The sequence below is a fragment of the Chionomys nivalis genome, chromosome 11 (genome assembly GCF_950005125.1).
Source record: "Chionomys nivalis chromosome 11, mChiNiv1.1, whole genome shotgun sequence".
NCBI classification, from domain to species: domain Eukaryota; kingdom Metazoa; phylum Chordata; class Mammalia; order Rodentia; family Cricetidae; genus Chionomys; species Chionomys nivalis.
The window spans coordinates 20,329,747-20,351,147 of NC_080096.1; the positions used below are offsets into that span (position 1 = coordinate 20,329,747).

Here is a 21,401-nt window from a genome sequence, read left to right on the forward strand (position 1 = left end):
AGAGGACCTGGGTTTAGTTCCCAGCACCTATATGGCTGCTCAGAACCAGTCTGTAGCTCCAGTTCCAGGGGAATCTGTTGCCTCTTTCAGGCCTGTGTGGGCATTGTTTATGTGTGATGAAGACACATGTGCAGGCAAAACACCCATATACATAAGATAAAAATAAACCTTCAAAAGGGTCTTGTGTGTGTGTGTGTGTTTGATTCTGCTGCTGTACTGAGTATTCCAGGCTAACCAGTCTTCCATCTTCCCAGGGAGTCTTCTGACTTCCATCTCACAGTAAGAGTGCTGGAACTACAGATGCAGTTCACAGCCTCCAGTTTTTAGGTGATTTCTGGGATGGAAGTCAGTCTGTAGTCTTGCACAAATAGTGCTTTTACGGACGAGTCATCTCCCTGGCTCACCCATCTTTAGCACTACTTTGATTTCTTCAGTGACTTGACCAGCCTCTCGAGCACTAGGCCCAGTCCCCTGCTTCAGAATCTAGGTGGATTTGTAGATACTTTTAGCACGGTTCTTTCTCATCCTCATCCGCTGTAGCTTTATCCTAGGAAACGGGAGGTACTCAGAGAAGGATAATGTTTGGTTCCATGGGACAGCAGGCTGAGTGACCCTGATACGGCTTGTGAAATTGTCCGGGGGTTTTTGTGTGTAGCAAGTGACATTTCATTCTTTCCTTGTTGACCTATCTAAGTTGACACTGGACTACTTTGGATTTTTCTTTCTTCCTTTAGTTCAATGATCAATTGATCAGCCCCAAGCATTTTGTCCATCTGGCTGGCAAGTCCACTCTGAAGGACTGGAAGAGAGCCATTCGTCTAGGTGGCATCATGCTCAGGTGAGTGCTGGTGACATCACGTGCGTCTCAATGATGCACTTAGGGTAGAATCTTCTACACCATTTGACCTTCGTCAACTTGTCCTTAATCTTTTGGTTTTTAACTTTGTGACACTAGGGACGGAATCCAGGGCCTTGTGCATGCTACGCAAACACCCTACCACTGAATTATACCCCGTGACCTCTAACTATTAACTCAAACTTGTTACCTCTGCCCAGTGTCTGCATTAGATTTTTCATTCTTTCTTTTTAGTTTTTGAGTCTCATTTAATTCTGGCCCAGAACTTGCCATGTAGCAAAGACACCAGCATGCCTGACTTAGGGTACTGATGTCCTTTCTTGGCAGAGGAGCTCCGAGGAGCTAATAGTCCTCCCTGTCATCCTCACATAGAGAGAGCAAAGCTGGGTGCTGAGTAAGTGTGACAGCCATGCCTGACGGATCCTGGGGTACTCTGTTAAAGTAGAAGCACTGCATGATGTTTGCCGTCTTTGCCGTCACTATCTAAGAAACAGATGTCAGCATGTGGAATAGCTCTCATCCACCCTAACTTTTGCTCCATCAAGTTTACCATTGTAGTTTTCCATGTTGAATACATTAATTAGTATGCCTTGAATGGTCACCTACTGATAGAAAAAAAATTAAATGTAAAACCTAGAACTGGAGAAATGAGTTCTTGCTGCCCTACTAGAGGTTCTGGGTTGTTTCCAGCACCCACATGGCAGCTCTCAATCATCTGTAACTCTAGTTCCAGGGGAATCCAACACCCTCTTCTAACCTTCATGGAAACCAGATGTACACACAGTACACAGACATACATGCAGGCAAAGCACCCATATACATATAATTATAAAAACAAAAACACAAAACCTTTTTTTATTTTTATTTTGTGTGCATTGGTGTTTTGCCATGGGTGTCACAGATGGTTGTGAGCTGCCATGTGGGTACTGGGATTTGAACCCAGCTCCCCTGGAAGAGCAGCCAGTGCTCGTAAGCTCTGAGCCACCTCTCCAGCCCCCAAAAACAAAAATTTTAAGGTCAAGAATTAAAAATGTCCAGCCAGGTGTGGTGGCACCTTTAATTTCAGCACATGGGAGGCAGAGGCAGGAGGATCTCAAGTTTAAGGTCAAGCTGGATGACATAACCAATCTGGTCTCTATAAAGAGACCCTGTGTGGAATGTGGAAGCCAAACACAGACAAGGGGCTGCTTCCATTGGGACAGTTTCTCTGTGGTGGCGACACATTCTCTGCAGACCCCAGGCCCTGGGTTCGTTACAGGTGAGGATTTGAGAGGATTGCCTTTCCTTTCTGTTTTGTTCTTTTTTTTTTTTTTTTTTTTTTTTTTTTTTTGGTTTTTCGAGACAGGGTTTCTCTGTGGTTTTGGAGCCTGTCCTGGAACTAGCTCTGTAGACCAGGCTGGTCTCGAACTCACAGAGATCCGCCTGCCTCTGCCTCCCAAGTGCTGGGATTAAAGGCGTGCGCCACCACAGTCCGGCTTCTGTTTTGTTCTTGTTTCATCTGCCCAGGAATTCGAGCATGTGCCAGTTTCCCCACTAATGCTTAAAGGACTGAGACTGCACCTGGGAGGTGGTGGCGCACATCTTTAATCCTAGCACTCGGGAGGCAGAGGCAGGCGGATCTCTATGAGTTCGAGGCCAGCCTGATCTACAAGAGCTAGTTCCAGGACAGGCTCCAAAGCTACAGAGAAACCCTGTCTTGAACTCCCCCCCCCCAAAAAAAAAAGACTGCCTAGAGATCTGTTAGTGAAAACCAAGTGACAGGGTGACATAGAGTTGTACTAGAATTAAAATTTAAAATGCTTCCTGGTTTTGCTCATGGTCTGTAATAGTAGGGCCTCATTGCTCTTGTTACAAGAACATTTTCCAGAAAGGGTTTGTTATCATCAGTGTTTGTTTTTTTTTTTTTTTAAAGATTTATTTATTTATTGTGTATACAACATTCTGCCTCCGTGTATGCCCACACGCCAGAAGAGAGCGCCAGATCTTATTACAGATGGTTGTGAGCCACCATGTGGTTCCTGGGAATTGAACTCACGACCTCTGGAAGAGCAACCAGTGCACTTAACCACTGAGCCATCTCTCCAGCCCTTTCATCAGTGTTGTATAATACTTCTAGGAGACTTAATTTTGTAAATTTTATTTTATTATTTTTGTTTGTTTTGTTTTTTTGAGATGAGGTTTCTCCGTATAGTCTTGGCTGTTCTGGAACTTGCTTTGTAGACCAGGCTGGCCTCGAACTCAAGAGATCTGCCAGCCTCTGCTTCCTAAGGCCTGGAAATAAAGGCATGCACCACCACTGCCGGGCTTGTGGTTGTTTTATTTTTGTTATAGGGTTTCACTGTATAGCTCAGGATAGCCTGGAACTTGGCTGTGCACACCAGGTTGGTCTTGAACGCACAGGGTCTCTGCCTCCGAAGTGTTGGGACTTTCAGCTTTGGGTTTTAATGACTTTCTTGACATTCTTAGTTAATCTAAGGCTTGTTGTCGAGGAAGCTCAGAAGAGAAGTAGTGGTCAATAGTGGTCAATGAGGGAAGGACCAATGAACATTTGATAATTCCAATTAGAATTTTCAGTTTTATGACTTCAGATATTGGACTTCTCTAATCACCATGAAATCAGCAGATGGTCCTCGTCTGAACTCATTTCTCACAGTTCTAGTAGGTGAAATGTGGGCTGAACTGCTTCTTGTCTCTCTACAGGAAAATGATGGACTCTGGGCAGATTGATTTTTACCAGCATGACAAAGTTTGCTCCAATACCTGCAGGAGTACCAAGTTTGACCTTCTGATCAGCAGTGCGAGGGCGCCAGTGCCAGGCCAGCAGACAAGTGTGGTGCAGACCCCCACCTCGGCCGATGGTAGGGGGTAGGAAACCGCCCGGGCAGCCACTGTGTTCGCCAGCTCTTCTCTCCTTCTCATCGCTTCTCCCTTGTGCTTTTGTTGTTTGGTTTGCTTTTGAGACCATCTTACCACATAGCCCAGGCTGGACTTGAAGTTACTGTGATTTCCTTGTTTCTGCCTCCCAAGTGCTTGGATCACAAACATAAACCGCCATGCCTGGTGTCCCCGGTTTCCCGTTCCTGTCAGCAATTTGGCTGACTCTAAGCCCTGAATTCCCTTTTTCCTCTTAAAAGACTCATGTTTGGTTTGAGACTAGGTTTCTGTTACCCAGGCTGGTCAGGAACTCACTGTGTAGCCCAGGCTGACTTTAAATTCATGGCTATTCTCTGTTCTAGAATCCTGGAACACAGGCTTGAAATCACCCATGCCTGGTTTCTCTCTTTCTCTATTTGGGGGATGTTTTTCTTTTCTTTTTTTTTTTTTTTTTGGTTTTTCGAGACAAGGTTTCTCTGGTTTTGGAGCCTGTCCTGGAACTAGGTCTTGTAGACCAGGCTGGTCTCGAACTCACAGAGATCCGCCTGCCTCTGCCTCCCAAGTGCTGGGATTAAAGGCGTGCGCCACCACTGCCCGGCTGGGGGATGTTTTTCAAGACATTGTTTCTCTGTGTCCCAGTGATCCTTTTGTTTCTGCTTCCTGAGTGTTGAGATTAAAGGCATGTGCCACTATGCCCAGCATGCCTGTCTATTTTAATTGATTCTTTCTTTCTACCCTCCCCTCCCCTCCCTTCCCCTCTTCTCCCCTCCCCTCCCCTCCTTTCCTTGTGTACAGAGTTCTGCCTGCTTGTAGGTCTGCAGGCCAGAAGAAGGCACCAGATTTCAAACAAATGAGCCACCATATGAGTGCTGGGAATTGAACTTAGGACCTTTGAAAGAGCAGCCAGTGCTCTTAACTGCCATATCTGCCATATCTCTAGCCCCTTTTAACTGATTCTTTTTTTTTTTTTTTTTTTTTTTTTTTTTTTTTTTTTTGGTTTTTCAAGACAGGGTTTCTCTGTGGTTTTTGGAGCCTGTCCTGGAACTAGCTCTTGTAGACCAGGCTGGACTTGAACTCACAGAGATTCACCTGCCTCTGCCTCCCGAGTGCTGGGATTAAAGGCGTGCGCCACCAAAGCCCGGCTTAACTGATTCTTATTGGCCAACTCTTACCGTGTTTTTTCTTTTCTTTTTTCAGTATCATCATCATTAGTACTGTCTGTGCTTCTGTCTCTACCTTCTGTTTCCAGCAATCTTTGTTTGTTTGTTTGTTTTTGTTTTTGAGACTGCCTTTCTCTGTGTCATCCTGGCTGTCCTGGAACTTGCTTTGTAGACCAGATTGGCATCAAACTCAGAGATCCACCTGCCTCTGCCTCCTTAGTGTTGGGATTAAAGGCATGAGCCACCACCACCTGCCTTATTTCCAGCATTCTTATTTCTTATTTTGTTTTTTCGAGACAGGGTTTCTCTTTGTAACATCCCTGGCTGTCCTGGAACTCACTTGGTAGACCAGGCTTGGCCTCGAACTCACTGAGTTCTGTCTGCCTCTCAAATGCTGGGATTAAAGGCGTGCGCCACCACTGTCCGGCTCACATTCTCATTTCTTGTACCAAGTATTAAAAAGACGTCCTGTGCTCACAGGGCTTACTCAGTACTCTCACTTTGCTGCCACTTTCCAGGCGTGCCAAGATTGAGTGGAGGCAGATAAGATCTGAAAGGTACTTCAGAGTGGCTAACAGCTTCAAATGTTGTGAGGCCAGACCTCAGTGTCTGGGCTGAGCCTGAATTAGGAAGTTCACCTGAGTGAGCCCCAGTTTGCCAACCTAGACTTTCTTGCAGATGGGTAAAGTGGGTGCACAGGCCCTCAGAGTCTTCCTAGAGAGCCCAGGCTGGCCTGGAATTTGCTGTGTTGTCCAGCTCAAACATGGGGCCTACCTTCTGTTTTTTGTTATTGCTATTGTTTTGCTTTGATTTTGTTTGTTTTGATATGTAGTCTGAGCCGGGTGGTGGTGGCGCGCACCTTTAATCCCAGCACTTGGGAGGCAGAGGCAGGCGGATCTCTGTGAGTTCGAGGCCAGCCTGGTCTACAAGAGCTAGTTCCAGGACAGGAACCAAAAGCTACAGAGAAACCCTGTCTCGAAAAATTTAAAAAAATAAATAAAAATAAAGATATGTAGTCTGATTGTGTAGTCCAAGCTGGCCTAGGATGTCCCTGAATCTGCTCCCGAGAGTCCTGGGTTTCAGGCCTGTTCAGCTGACCTTTGGTGCTTTTGAATTTTGGTCTGGGGTGCCCTCTTATCTAGGTAAGAGGGGGAGAGGGAGAATATGAATATGAATTATGATGGATTAATCACAGCTTCTGGAGACATCCCAGTGGCATAAAAGGCGTTTCAGCTGCTGTTAGAGATCTTTGGGATGAGGGCACCCAGGCTGGCCTCCAACTCACGACCTTTCTGCCTTAGCCTCCCAAATGCTGGAATTATTTATAGTCCTCACTCACCTCACATGGCTTTGTAGGGTTGGTTTTGGTTTGTTTTTTGGTGAACTCTCATATTCTGAGAGTAATCAGTAGGTGAGTTACAAACCAAATCTCTTGGAGCCTAAAGGCCCTTTCAGGAAAGTGCCTGGCAGAGAGTTTTCATGTATTTGATTCTTTTACGTAGAAAATGAAGAATATTCCAAAATGATTTTCTTTCTTTTTATTTGTCAAAACTTTGCTTGATTGTCCACGTTGTACTATTTCTTTGGTTATTGCTATCTTCCGGTATAGAGCTCACATGTGTCTGAGCCACTTTGATTTTTCTCAGTTTTTGTTCAGCTTTTTAGAGATAGTCGAAAGGTAAAGTGTGTTTTAAGATTTTGAATTGTGTGTGTATCTGTGTGGCTATGTGCTTGTGTATGCATATGTGTCTGTCTGTATGTCTGTGTGGGTACATGTGAGTTGGATACCCTTGGAGCTAGAGTTACAGACAGTTGTAACCTGCCTGACATGGGTCCTGGGAACTGAACACTGGTCCTGGAAGAGCAACATGTGCTCTTAACCACTGAGCTGTCTTTCCAGTTCCATGTCTGTTCTATTATTCATGTGTCTCCTCTCTGATTTTTCTTTTGTGTGTATGTGTGTGTCTCTGTTTCTCTTGCTTTCTCATCCCAGGTTGATTCATTAGCTGTAACAGCTTCAAATATTCTAAATGCTTACTACCAAACACATCTATAATAGGGTTCATGACAAATACACTTCTTTTAAATGATTCTAGGTCTTTCCCATCCTCAGTAAGTCTGGAGCTGGTGGTCTGGCAGGCACACCTACCCCCAGTCACTTTCAAAGACATTTGACTGGGAAGCAGACTGCCCTTGGAAGTTTTTTGGTTTTTGTTTTTTGTTTTTTTGGTTTTTGGTTTTTCGAGACAGGGTTTCTCTGTGGTTTTGGAGCCTGTCCTGGAACTAGCTCTTGTAGACCAGGATGGCCTCGAACTCACAGAGATCCGCCTGCCTCTGCCTCTCAAGTATTGGGATTAAAGGCGCCACCACTGCCCGGCAAATTTTTTTTTTAAAGCTTTTTCTTTAGCAAGGCAAGTTTCCTTTAGAAAACTCAGTGTCCATCCTGGCTTATCTAGAGATCTGTGTTTTAAACTATGGACACATAGGGAAGAGGCATCATGTTAGAATCACAAGGTCTTTCTGCTGTGAGTATGAGAGAGGATAACTGTGAATTTCTTCATAAAACTGACTGTCTTTCTTTCTAATGGACTCTGCTAGGTAACATCACACAGATTGCCATCTCAGAGGAGAGCATGGAAGAGGCTGGGTTGGAGTGGAACTCAGCTCTCACTGCTGCTGTCACCATGGCCACAGATGAGGGCATGAAAAAAGACTCTGAAGAAATTTCAGGTACTTTTCTGTGTAGCTCATGTATTCCTCCTGTAGCTTGTGTCCTCCTATGGGTTTGTGACCTTGTTTATGCACAGAGCAGACGTCTTCGTAAACATGAATACTAACTAGAGCTGGAATCGGCTCCTTTTAACCCGAGCAATCATCCAGACAGCTGTGAGCTGCCATGTGGGTGCTGGGAATTGAACCCAGGTCCTTTGGAAGAGCAGCCAGTGCTCTTAACCACTGAGCCATCTCTCCAGCCCCACTTTATCCTTTTGATCATTTATTTAATAAATATTTGTTGCCTATTTGATTCTCTTGCTATTTGCTGTGTACAGACCTGAAGAGACTTAGCCATCACCCTAGGGAAACTACAGGCCTTCCTGCCCAGCTGTTTGGTTTAGTGTAGAACTAGAGGGAATATATTTAATTAGTAGTTAGCTTAATATCTTTATTAGTTAACATTTATGAAATTAAATCCTATCTAACTGAAAACAAAATTAAAATTGAATTTAATCAAGTAATACTTAGTCTTAATTATTAAATATCTATTTAATATTTAACTGAATATTTTTATTGAACTAAGATGTCTGTTTTTATAGCCAGAATCATAACAAGTCAAGGGCATGACAAATTGAAGCAATTATCCCAAGCCCCTGGTATCTGAAGGGGCTAATAATTAGGTACCAACTCATGGACACAGCTAGTCTTTCATGTTTTAGCATAAAATCCTTTCAAATTGAAATTAGCATTATATACATGCTGAGGTATCTGGTAATGTCTACCTTCTGTCTTTTCCCTTCTGTGCCAGAGGACACTTTGATGTTCTGGAAAGGAATAGCTGATGTAGGGTTGATGGAGGAGGTCGTCTGTAATATACAGAAGGAGATAGAAGAACTTCTCAGGGGTGTTCAGCAGCGGCTCCTGCAGGCTCCCTTCCAGGTCACAGGTAAGTGCACTGAGCCTGGTACTAGCCTTCCTTTCTTTGAGCATTCACAACTGTGCTCAGGTTCCTGTTCGCCCCACAACTCTGAGGCAGAGGTACCGTTCTCTTCATTTTACAAATAAGAAAGTAAAGTTTGTAAAAATTAAGTAATTGTTTTTCATGGTTCATGACTGTGTTTTGTTCATTTATGTGGTCCTAGAGATTTAAGTTGGCCCCAGCATACTAGGCAAGCACTCTTCTACTGAGGTAGAGCCCCAGTCTTCTTTTACTTTATCATTGATGGGTTTTATTTGTTCATTCATTCGTTCATTTATTTATTTGTTGGTTGATTGATTTTTCGAGACAGGGTTTCCTCTGTGAAACAGTCCTGGCTGTTCTGGAATTCACTTTGTAGACCAGGCTGGCTTCAAACTCACAGAGATTCACCTGCTTCTGCCTCCCACATGCTGGGTGGCATTAAATTAACTGGGTTTTAAACTTTGGTTTGGTATGTTTAGCTACTTGGCTTTGTACTTTTTCCTCAGTGAGGCATTCTTTTTTTTTTTTTTTTTTTTGGTTTTTCTAGTCAGGGTTTCTCTGTAGATTTGGAGCTGGAACTAGCTCTTGTAGACCAGGCTGGCGTCGAACTCACAGAGATCCGCCTGCTTCTGTCGTCTGAGTGCTGGGATTAAATGGGGATTAAAGGTGTGCGCCACCACTGCTGGCTGTCTTTCTCATCTCTCTTCCTCTGTGTCTGCCTTTCTTCTTTCCAGAATTCTCCTAGTCTGGTTGCCCCACCTATACTTCCTGCCTGGCTACTGGCCAATCAGCATTTCATTAAACCAATATGAGGGGCAAATCTTTACAGTGTACCAGAGCATTATCCCACAGCAATATCTTATTGTTTTAAAGATTTTATTTTTATTTTTCAATTATGTTGTTTTAAAGTTTCTATTACTGTGGTAAAACAACATAACAAAAGCAGCTTGGGAATGTGTCAGGGAAGGGTTGACTTTATTGTATGTTTCCAGGTCTTTCTTTTAAAGATTTATTCATTATGTATAGTGTTCTGCCTGCAGGTCTGCCTGCAGGTCAGAAGAGGGCGCCAGATCTCGTTAGATGGCTGTGAGCCACTTTGTGGTTGCTGGGAATTGAATGCAGGTCCTCTGGAAGAGCAGCCAGTGCTCTTTACCACTTAGCCACCTCTCCAGCCCCCTCAGCTTACCTTTTTATAGCACCCAGGACCACCAGCCCAGAGGTGACAGCTGGAAACTATCACATCAACCTTCAATCAAGAAATCATCAATTGTGGACTGGGTATCTTTTTCATACAAATAGGGTTATGATGAGGCCTCACAGTTTGTATGTTCACTGAATTCATTTTGTTGTTGTTGTTTGTTTGTTTTGTTTTGTTTTTCTCGAGACAGGGTTTCTCTGTAGCCTTGGAGCTTATCCTGGAACTCACTCTATAGACTCGAACTCACAGAGATCTGCCTGTTTCTGTCTCTCCCGAGTGCTAGGATTAAAGTGCACCACCACTGCCCGCCTGTCTGTTCACTGAATTCTTTTTTGTTTTTAAAGATTTATTTATTTATTACGTATACAGTGTTCTGCCTGCATATATGCCTGCACAACAGAAGAGGGTACCAGATCTCATTATAGATAGTTGTATCTCACCATGTGATTGCTGGGAATTGAACTCAGGACCTCTGGAAGAGCAACCAGTACTCTTAACCTCTGAGCTATCTCTCTAGCCCTGTTCACTAAGTTCTTTTTTTTTTTTTTGGTTTTGGTTTTTTTTTTTTTTTTGAGACGGTTTCTCTGTAGCCTTGAAGCCTGTCCTGGAACTAGCTCTTGTAGACCAGGCTCTCCCTCTGTCTGCTTCCCGAGTGTTGGGATTAAAGGCGTGCACCACCACTGCCCGGCTTCACTGAATTCTTTTTTTTTTTTTTTTAATATTTATTTATTATGTATACAACATTCTTTCTGTGTGTATGTCTGAAGGCCAGAAGAGGGCACCAGACCTCATTATAGATGGTTGTGAGCCACCGTGTGGTTACTGGGAATTGAACTCAGGACCTTTGGAAGAGCAGGCAATGCTCTTAACCGCTGAGCCATCTCTCCAGCCCCCCTTCACTGAATTCTTAAACTTGTTAGTTGTTGACTTTTTTTTTTAAGATTTATTTGCTTGTTTGTTTGTTTGGTTTGTTTTTTTCTTTTTTGAGACAGGGTTTCTCTGGCTATCCTGGAATTCACAGAGATCTGCCTGCTTCTGCCTCCTAAATGCTGGGATTAAAGTTGTAAAGCACCATACCCAGCTTCAGTATGGTTTTTTTGTTTGTTTGTTTGTTTGTTTTTTGTGATAGGGTCCCAAGTATCCCAAGCTATCCTCAAACTTTATATAGCCAAGGTTGGCCTTGAATTCCTCCTACCTCCCCGTGCTTAGTGCTGTGTCTAGAGGCCTGAACCACAAAAATCCAGCTTTACTTACATTTATTTATTTGTTTATTTATTTATTTATTTATTTATTTATTTATTGTGCGTACGTGGAGGGGGATAATGCAATCCATGCCATAGTTCATATGTGGAGGCCAGAGGACAACTTGCAATTTTTTTATTCTCTCCTTTGTGTCCCAAGAGTCAAGCTCAGATCCTTGGGGTTGGCAGCAAGCCCTTTACCTGTGAGCCATCTCATTGGCTCTATTTATTGTTTCGGCCCTGGAGAGGAAACAAAGGGCTTTGCATGTGTCAAGGAAGTGTTCTATCAGAACAAACTCCCATCTTGGTTTAAATTAATCTGTGTTTGGAATGAAACCCAAGCAGATAATACAGAAAGCTGTGCTACTTGTTTTCATAGTAGAAAGAAAGGCCTCTGATGCCTGGCGGTGAACTTAGAACACAAACCTGCATTTTGGAAGTTAGGCATATAATGAGCCAGGAGAAAGAAACAGGCAGAAAGAACAAAGATCTTGGAGAGACAGTATCTGGTGAGTACAAAGAACTATAGGAAGCTGGGTGGTGACACGCACTTTTTTTCTTTCTTTCTTTTTTTTTTTTTTTTTTTTTGAGACAGGGTTTCTCTGTAACTTTGGAGCCTGTCCTGGAACTAGCTCTGTAGACCAGACTGAGAGGCATACACCTTTATTCCCAGTACTTCGAATACAGAGACAGGCAGATCTCTGAGTTCGAGGCCAGCCTGGTCGACAAAATCTACAAATTTAGTTCCAAGAATCCTGTCTTGAAAAACAAACAAACAAAAAAAGAATTCTAGGAAAACCCAGAGTAACTGTTGCAGTGGGTGAGACTGAGGGTGCAGATGAGTATGGGTGTGGTGTGGTTGTTGTTGTGGTTGTTGTTGTTTGAGATAGGATCTCTCTGCATAGCCTTGACTGTCCTGGCCAGGCTTGCCTCACTGTTGTCTCTCCCTCCTGAGTTCTGGAAAAGGAAAGTGCCACCACACCCAGCCATTTAGTGGTTTTTTTAATCTATAACCCAGGTTGGCCTTCAGTTCAAGGCAGTGATCTCACTTCAGCCTCACCAAATGCTAGGATTACAGATGAGCCATCATACCTGGCCTGTATTTGGAAATGGAGTCTCATCATATTGCCCAGGCTGATCTTGAGCTCCTAGGTTCAAATTATCCTGCTTCAGCCTCCAGAATAGATACAGCTAGAGTTTTCCGACACCACATCCAGCTTTTACCATCGTGTTTCCAAACCATGGGTCAGAATTTATAACTAAATGCAAGGTTTAGTCTTTGTTGTACTTTTTTTTTTAATATTTATTTATTTATTATGTATACAATATTCTGTCTGTGTGTATGCCTGCAGGCCAGAAGAGGGCACCAGACCTCATTACAGATGATTGTGAGCCACCATGTGGTTGCTGGGAATTGAACTCAGGACCTTTGGAAGAGCAGGTGATGCTCTTAACCACTGAGCCATCTCTCCAGCCCCTTTTTGTTAGTTTTTTTTTTTTTTTTTTTTTTTTGGTTTTTCGAGACAGGGTTTCTCTGTGGTTTTGGAGCCCCTTTTTGTTAGTTTTGAGATGGGGTTTTACTATTTAACTTTGGCTCTCCTAGAACTTGCTGTGTTGACCTGCTGGCCTCAAACTCACAGAGATCTGTGTGCCTCTGCCTTTCAAGTGCTGAGATTAAAAGCATACATCACTATGCCTGTATTTTTTTTTAATTATTTATTTTGGGCTACAAAGATGGTTCAGAGGTTAAGAGCACTGGCTACTCTTCCAGGGATCCGAAGTTCAATTCCCAGCAACTACATGGTGGCTCACAGCCATCTATAACAAGATCTGGTGCCCTCTTCTGGCCTGCACACATACATGGAGGCAGAATGTTGTATACATAATAAATAAATCTCTTTTAAAGAAAGAAGGATTTTCCCGGGTGATAGTGGCACATGCTTGTAATCCCAGCACTCGGGAGGCAGAGGCAGGCAGATCTCAGTGAGTTTGAGGCCAGCCTGGTCTACAAAATGAATTCTAGGACAACCAGGGCTGTTACACAGAGAAACACTGTTGGGGGGGGGGGGCGTAAAGATTTATTTATTTCACCTTTTTATGTATTTTTGCTTTTTGTCTTTGTAATGGTATGGATTAGACCAGCATGCTAAGCAAGCACCCTACCGCTTGTAGGAAGATCTTCAAATACATTACAAAATCACATTAAATAGATGTGGTAAATCTGGGTTAAAAAGCTTGCTAGCCAAGCAGTGGTGTACACCTTTAGTCCCAGCACTGGGAGGCAGAGGCGGGAGGATCTCTGTGAGTTCAAGGCCAGCCTGGTCTACAGAGCAAGTTCCAGGACAGTGGTTACACAGAAAAACCCTGTTTCATAAAACAAACCAACAAATATTAAAATTGCCAGGTATGGCAAAAGATGTGAGTGTAGGATTCAAGGCTATCCTTGGCCAGTTTGAGAGCAGCCTGGACAACAAGATCCTTTCTCAAAACCAGCACCACCACAGCAATTATTGAACTGTGTTTAAGAGAATTCTATAAGGCTGGGCGGTGGTGGCGCACGCCTTTAATCCCAGCACTTGGGAGGCAGAGGCAGGCGGATCGTCTACAAGAGCTAGTTCCAGGACAGGCTCCAAAACCACAGAGAAACCCTGTCTCGAAAAACAAAAAAAAAAAAAAAAAAGAGAGAATTCTATAGTCTCTTCATTTTTTTCTTGTTGGGGGTGAGGGGAGGTGTGATTTATAGGTCAGCATGGCCTAGAGCTCACTCTGTAGCTTAAGCTAGCCTTGAACTCCCAATTGTACTGCCTCCATCTCCCAAGCTCGCAGCTCCACTCTGGGCTCCTGGTTCTCTCAGATCTATAACTAGCACAACAGGGCAGGGGCTGTTTGGACTCTACAGGCCTGTGCTTTGTTTCCAATAGATGCTGCTGTTTTAAACAATGTGGCACATACATTTGGCCTGATGGACACAGTCAAGAGAGTTTTGGACAACAGACGGAAGCAAGTGGAACAGAGCGAGGGGCAGTTTCTCTATACCCTGGCAGGTACGTGGACTCACCTCTCTTCTTTGGAGGGTTGATGTGTCACTAGGTTATTCTGATAATTTAGGAATGTTGGTGGCAGGAGACACGAATCAGCTTTCCTTTTTATTACATTATTAATGTGGCTGTTTTTGCTAACTATGGATTTTGTACATTTTCCATTGTCATAATCATAAATTATGACTGGGGAGATGGCTGACTGAGTTGGTAAAATATTGGCTCTATATACATGAGGACTTGCTCTGTAGTCCGGGTTGTCCCGGACCTCACAGAGATCCACGTGCCTCTATTGGGATCAAAGGTGTGCACCACCATCACCTGGCTGGTTTTTTTTTTTTTTTTGGTTTTTTTCAAGACAGGGTTTCTCTGTGGTTTTGGAGCCTGTCCTGGAACTAGCTCTTGTAGACCAGGTTGGTCTCGAACTCACAGAGATCCGCCTGTCTCTGCCTCCCAAGTGCTGGGATTAAAGGTGTGCGCCACCACCGCCCGGCACCTGGCTGGTTTAAATGTTCTTCTTTTTTTTTTTTTTTAATTTATTTATTTATTATGTATACAATATTCTGTCTGTAAGTATGCCTGCAGGTCAGAAGAGGGCACCAGACCCCATTACAGATGATTGTGAGCCACCATGTGGTTGCTGGGAATTGAACTCAGGACATTTGGAAGAGCAGGCAGTGCTCTTAACCACTGAGCCATCTCTCCAGCCCCCTTCTTTTTTTTTTTTTTTGTTTGTTTGTTTATTTTATTTATTTATTTTTGGTTTTTCGAGACAGGGTTTCTCTGTGGTTTTGGAGCCTGTCCTGGAACTAGCTCTTGTAGACCAGGCTGGTCTCGAACTCACAGAGATCCGCCTGCCTCTGCCTCACAAGTGCTGGGATTAAAGGTGTGTGCCACCACCACCCGGCTCTAAGGTTTATTTCATTTATTTATTTATTTATTTTTAAGATTTATTTATTTATTATGTATACAACATTCTGCCTCGATGTATGCCTGCACGCCAGAGCAGGGCGCCAGATCTCAGTACAGGTGGTTGTGAGCCACCATGTGGTTGCTGGGAATTGAACTCAGGACCTCTGGAAGAGCAGCCAGTGCTCTTTACCTCTGAGCCATCTCTCCAGCCCCCAGGTTTATTTTATTTTATATATATGATGATCTATGCCAGAAGAGGGCATCAGATCCCATTGTAGATGGCTGTAAGCCATCATGTGGTTGCTGGGAATTGAACTCTGGAAGAACAGCCAATACTCAACCTCTGAGTCATCTCTCCAACCACCAGTTTAAATGTTCTTAAATGATAGATGTGATTGATAAAGTCAGCCAGTGAGCCAGCCAATCTAGCTTAATTGCTAAGATGCAGGCCAATGAGATACTGTGTCTTGAAGGAGATAAACACTTAGTCCTCTTTCTGCACATGCATCTACATATACGTGCTCATACATGTAAACTTACACACATGAGCAAACCACAAAAGGTAAAACAAAAATGTTATGCTATGCCTCATAATTGTGTACAATTTAAAATAGATGTAGGTGTGGCTAGAAAGACAGCTCAGCATTACTTTAAGAGTATACGTCCTCCTTCCAGAGAGTCCTAGTTCTGTTCCCAACACCTACATCTGGTGGCTCACAACCACCTGTAACTCCAGCTCTGGCATATCTGATACCTTCTCTGGCCTCCACAGAGGCCAGGGTGTGTACTCTTACATGTACACACACACGTGCACACATGCATACACACACAAGACAAATAATTAAAAATATAAATTTAATTAAAAATATATATTTGTGTCTGTGTATATTGGGAGGTGTGGCTCAGTGCTAAAGCATGTCCTTAATATGCTCCTGCCCTGTGTGTAAATCGCCTGCTTGTGGAAGGGGGAAAGACCATGGGAGCGTGTAAATCACCTGCTTGTGGAAGGAGGAAAGACCATGGGAGGCTTCTTTGATTTGTATTTTGTCGAGAGATGAAAAAATGCAGAGGAGTATGTGGGGTTGAGTAAAGTAAGACCACAGTTTTGATAGACTCGGAACTGTTGCCCCACTCATGATCACACCATTAAGTGCAGTTACTAAAAGGTTAAAAAATCAATCATCTCCATAAGTTATTTGAGAAACTTTGGTGTGACTTGCCTGAGGCCACACAGTGTAAAGCCATGACAGGATCCTGTGTCCCCGACCCCCTGGTCAGTGTTCCCTCGATGACATCTTTTCCCACTAAGTCTAGCTGTTTGGATGTTGTTTTGTTTTTTCCCTCTTAGACTTGGAACGGCAGTTGGAAGAGCAAAAAAAGCAAGCCCAAGATCCTAGACTGAAATCTCAGACGGTTCAGAATGTGGTACTGATGCCTGTGAGCACCCCGAAGCCTCCAAAGAGACCCCGGCTCCAGCGGCCAGCCTCCACCACTGTCCTGAGCCCTTCTCCTGTGCAGCAGCCTCAGTTTACTGTTATCTCTCCTATCACCATCACCCCCGTGGGGCAGTCCTTCTCCATGGGCAATATTCCAGTGGCTACTCTCAGCCAGGGCTCCAATCCTGTGACTGTCCACACGCTGCCTTCTGGCCCGCAGCTCTTCCGCTATGCCACGGTGGTTTCCTCTGCCAAGAACAGCTCACCAGACACAGTGACCATCCACCCTTCGTCGAGCTTGGCACTGCTAAGCTCTGCCACTATGCAGGATGGCAGTACCCTGGGCAATATGGCCACGATGGTGAGCCCTGTGGAGCTGGTGGCCATGGAGTCTGGCCTGACTTCAGCAATCCAGGCAGTGGAAAGCTCCTCGGAGGATGGGCAGACCATCATTGAAATTGACCCAGCCCCAGATCCTGAGGCTGAAGACAATGAGGGCAAAGCAGTCATCTTGGAGACAGAGCTGAGGACTGAGGAGAAAGTGGTGGCTGAGATGGGAGAGCACCAGCATCAAGTCCACAATGTGGAGATTGTGGTCTTGGAGGACTAATTGGGGATGGGGCCAAGAGCTATGTTTTGGTTTGGAATTTTAATTATGTTTATTTTTATCATTGTCCCATTCATTTCCACATAGAACCTTTTTTTTAAAAAAAAACAAACTACAAAAATCTCGTTGTAACTGACAATGTTGGGTTCCTCCTACCCGTCACTGACAAATGGACAGAACAAGCTACCTTTCCTGAAGTTAGGAACAGGTCATCCGGTCTCCTAATCATCTTACCCCGAGGAAGGTATTGCTTTTAGGGGAGGTGTCAAAATAACCAGGAACCCTTTCCAGAATAGTCTGTCTGTATACACATTGCATGGGCTCACTCTTGTAAAGATGTATTGACCAAACTCTGGAGCACAGGCCTGGCACTGGAAGACGGCCAGCTCTCGCGTATCCTGGATACGGCCTCAGAGACCAGTGCAAAACTCTCAAACAAAAGGAAGTTGAACTCTGCTTAGACTGGGAAGTAGCATGCCATCAGCCACTTAAATGGGGAAGTTCTTTGGCAAGGAGGGGGCAAGGCGTGATCTTCCAGAGGTGCATCTGATGCCCCCTCGAGCTCTTTGAGGGTTGGGTACCATTTTGAGAAGAGGCCAGTGATATGCAGAATGGCACACAGCAAACAAGCGATTGTCACAGCTGTGCTTTTGGGATAGCTCACCTTGCCCCCAGTCTTGTCAAAGCCCTCACCCTCCTCTCCAAGGATTTTTAGTCCATTCCTTTGCAGACTGTGATGTGGCATAAACTGCTCTAGATCTTGGACTGTGACTGTCATGAGATGGGGCTCCAAGGCCATCATTTTTGTTTCTTGACTCCAGGGATGGAAGAGTTCCTCATGCAGACCAGCTGCCATTTTTGGGAGTCCTGCACGCAAGTGTGTGTGGTGTGGTGTGTGTGGTGTGGTGTGTGTATACCTGTTTCGGCTTTGGAACCAAAAGCAGTCCCTCACTTGGTGCTTCCCCTTCTCTTCATCCTTCAGTCTCCCGGATCCCACGCTCTGCAGCTTTTTGGCTGATGTCGAGAGCAGTGACAGGTGCCTGCCTGCCTTCATTGCTTTTGAGAGTCACTTCTGTTTATGCCACAGATGCTTCTGGGAGATACTGAGCTCATAAAAAGACTTAGGCTTGGCAGGGACGACTGGAAACACCTCCAGCCTTTCCTGAGGCATGGACTAGACGTCTCCTGAGTGAGCCAAACTCCCTGGGAAAGAAATGTCTGTGACAGTAATGTTTGGGGGCGGGGGCTTTTTCCTAAATGCTGTTTGTACGTTTAGACCTGGGTCACCTTCCATGCTGCAGTCCCTTCACTTTGACCCTCTTCAGTGTTTGGGAAGAGGGAACAGTTTGATTTCTTTAATTACCCGTTTCTGATTTCTTTAATTAATTATATTGTTCACTGTAATAGGGAAAGTATAGACACTCTACAGATGACTTAAATAGGCTGGAAAAGCATACAGTTTAGGAGTTGGAGCATTTATTAGTAGTAGTAGTATTATTAAAAGTAAAATTTCGACCTTAGTTTCTATTTAAACAAAGAGAGAATGCCTGCCTAAACCTATCTTCCTATCTGCAGGTTTTGGAAACTATAAAGCAACTGAGAACTGTGTCCTCCCATCTTTTTGATGGCCATAGATAGCCAGAACGCCCTCAGGTCTCTCTGAAGACCCTAAGAGTGAGATTTCTGAACTCCATTCAGATGCATTTTAGCTTCAAACTGGACTTTTCAGAATATTTAACTGAGCTGGGGACGGAGCTCAGTGTGTCAAGTGCTCACCTGGCACACATGCAACTCTGGCTTCAGTCTTCACCACGAATAAAGTGGGCATGGTGGCACAAGCCTTTGATCCTTGGGAAGTAGAGACAGGAGGCTCAGAAATTCAAGGTCATTCTCAGCCCTGTAGCACGTTCAAGACTAACCTGGGATACACAAAATGCTGTCTCAAAAAAATCCGTTTTGAACAAGCTTTTGGTCCTTTATACATTTTTAGTGAAGAAACTGGAATTTATTTCTGGCTTCCTTAGGTTTTCTGTTTTTTTTTTTTTTTTTTTTTTTTTTGATTTTTCGAGACAGGGTTTCTCTGTGGTTTTGGAGCCTGTCCTGGAACTAGCTCTGTAGACCAGGCTGGTCTCGAACTCACAGAGATCCGCCTGCCTCTGCCTCCCAAGTGCTGGGATTAAAGGCGTGCGCCACCACCGCCCGGCCTAGGTTTTCTGTTAATACATAAGAATTTTTATTACACTTATTTATCCGAGAGAGTGTGTGTGTAGTGGAGAGCTTGCTATGGTGTCTGTGGAGGTCAGAGAACAACCTACAGGAGCCAATTCTCTCCTTCCACCGTGGGGGGCCTGGGGAGTGAACTCAGTAGCCAGGCATGGTGGCAAGCATCCTCACCCACTGAGCCATCTTGCCAGCCCTAAAGGTTTCAGGCTGTCTGAAACTATTACTTGAACCTAGAAAGCCACATCTCACTCCTGTTGTGCTCTCTAGGTCATTTCTCTCTCCCAGAGGAGCCTTGGAGACCTGGGACAGTCTCACTCAGGTCCATCCCTTTGCTGTCACAACTGGAGCATAAAAGTTTGTGTGAGCTTCGTGCTTCCAAAGTCAGCCGTCCTCTTGGGACAGCCTGTTTACGTTCAACATTCTGGCAGGTGGGTTACACGAGCGTGGCTGTTTTCCTGGTCTTCCGATTGCTGTCGTTGCTAGCTGCTGTGGTACTCGTGAGGACGAGATCTCTCCCAGCCCTGGTCTAGATCATTTCAGATGGGTTGAGACACATGCAAGTTATTGCAATGAAATTACTCCTCAGGCTGACTTGATGGTAGCTATCTTTTCTCTAGCCATTCATTAAATAAACATTTATAAGTCCAGTCTATGTATAAGTACTGCACGCTAACCGACTGCGCCACCGAAGCCCTGGTAAGAACCATGAAGATGCAGGTCTTGTGCTAGCCACTGACCATGCAGACAATCCCTGTTCTCAAGGACCCAGACCTCTTCTGCACTTTACTGCGTGTCAACGTCTTTGGTTTCTTCTGGAACCTTGTTTTATCTGAAGCATTGAGAAGCTTTCTAAGACTTTAGTTCTAAGGTTTTGGCAGGCTGGCAAAGTTACAGAGGTAAAGCGACCCCTAGCAAGATACTACATCAAATCATTGTGTTGGGGTGAGTTGTAGCTATGGACTATATTGGCCTGGGGTTAAGGACAGAGGATTAAGCACTTGTCTCAGCCTGGAGTATGAATGAGGTTCAGCAAATCTGAGACAGTTCCTAGGAGAAAGTGGCACACTTATTTTCAGATACTTGGTCTATGTATACAAGAGTAATTCTCCAGTCCTGCTTGCTGCTGCTGCTGCTGCTGGAAGACCCAGGCCCTCATCAGTGAGAGTGTCTATTCGAAGCCCTGGAGAAAGTGGGGTCACACCTGAGGTGGTAACTATCAGATGGGCCTGGGGCTTCATCTACGGCGTGGCTGGGCTTTCTTTGGTAGAGGTGCATCTCTGGACTTTTCCTGCCAGGTGTTTTTCAAAAAGCCCTTATTGTGTGCTTTGTCTAGCACATCTTCCTGCTTGACCCCTGCCCTGTTGCCTTGTTCTTGCCCCTTCTCTCTTTCTCTCTGTGTCTGTGTCTGTCTCTTTCTTTCTGGGCAGGGTCTCTGTGTAGCTCTGGCTGTTCTGGAACTCACTCTGTAGACCAACCTGGCCTTGAATTTAGAGATCTACCTGCCTCTGCCTCGCAAATGCTGGGATTAAAGCATGTGCCACACAACACATAGCTCTTGTTTTTTTTTTTTTTTTTTTTTTTTTTTTTTTTTGGTTTTTTGAGACAGGGTTTCTCTGTGGTTTTGGAGCCTGTCCTGGAACTAGCTCTTGTAGACCAGGCTGGTCTCGAACTCACAGAGATCCGCCTGTCTCTGCCTCCCGAGTGCTGGGATTAAAGGCGTGCGCCACCACCGCCCGGCCACATAGCTCTTGTTACTCCATTCCTAGGCTCTCACGGAGTGGTGTTGCACGCCTATCGATAGTCCCAGCACTAGGGGCAGTTGCAGGATAGCCTCAAGACCTTGCCTCACAAAACAAACATTTAGGCTAACACATCACCAAACAAAAAGTTACGCTGCTTTTTGTCCCCTCCTACCATGGACAATAGACATTTAAGATTCAAAGCCACCACTTCAGCGTGTACTTCCCTTTACTTCCTGCCATAGTAGGAGGGGGAACCAGTATTAATAAAAATATCTTGTGGGCGGTGGTGGTGGCGCACGCCTTTAATCCCAGCACTCGGGAGGCAGAGGCAGGCGGATCTCTGAGTTTGAGGCCAGCCTGGGCTACAAGAGCTAGTTCCAGGACAGGCCCTCAAAACTATAGAGAAACCCTGTCTCGAAAAACAAAACAAAAAAAAAT

At 44.6% G+C, this 21,401-nt stretch overlaps 1 protein-coding gene across 3 annotated transcripts in view; it reads left to right on the forward strand.

The window, feature by feature from the left end:
• Gmeb1 (glucocorticoid modulatory element binding protein 1) overlaps nt 1–17,761 on the forward strand; it is a 37,868-nt gene extending 20,107 nt beyond the window's left edge. For all 3 annotated transcript variants that reach the window (XM_057785236.1, XM_057785237.1, XM_057785238.1), the window contains exons 5-10: nt 735–838; nt 3,557–3,714; nt 7,489–7,620; nt 8,414–8,551; nt 13,927–14,049; nt 16,304–17,761. In XM_057785236.1, coding sequence (XP_057641219.1) covers nt 735–838; nt 3,557–3,714; nt 7,489–7,620; nt 8,414–8,551; nt 13,927–14,049; nt 16,304–17,001 — 1,353 coding nt within the window. In that variant the 3' untranslated portion in view covers nt 17,002–17,761. The remainder of the gene's footprint in view (nt 1–734; nt 839–3,556; nt 3,715–7,488; nt 7,621–8,413; nt 8,552–13,926; nt 14,050–16,303) is intronic.
• Nucleotides 17,762–21,401: the final 3,640 nt, after the last annotated feature.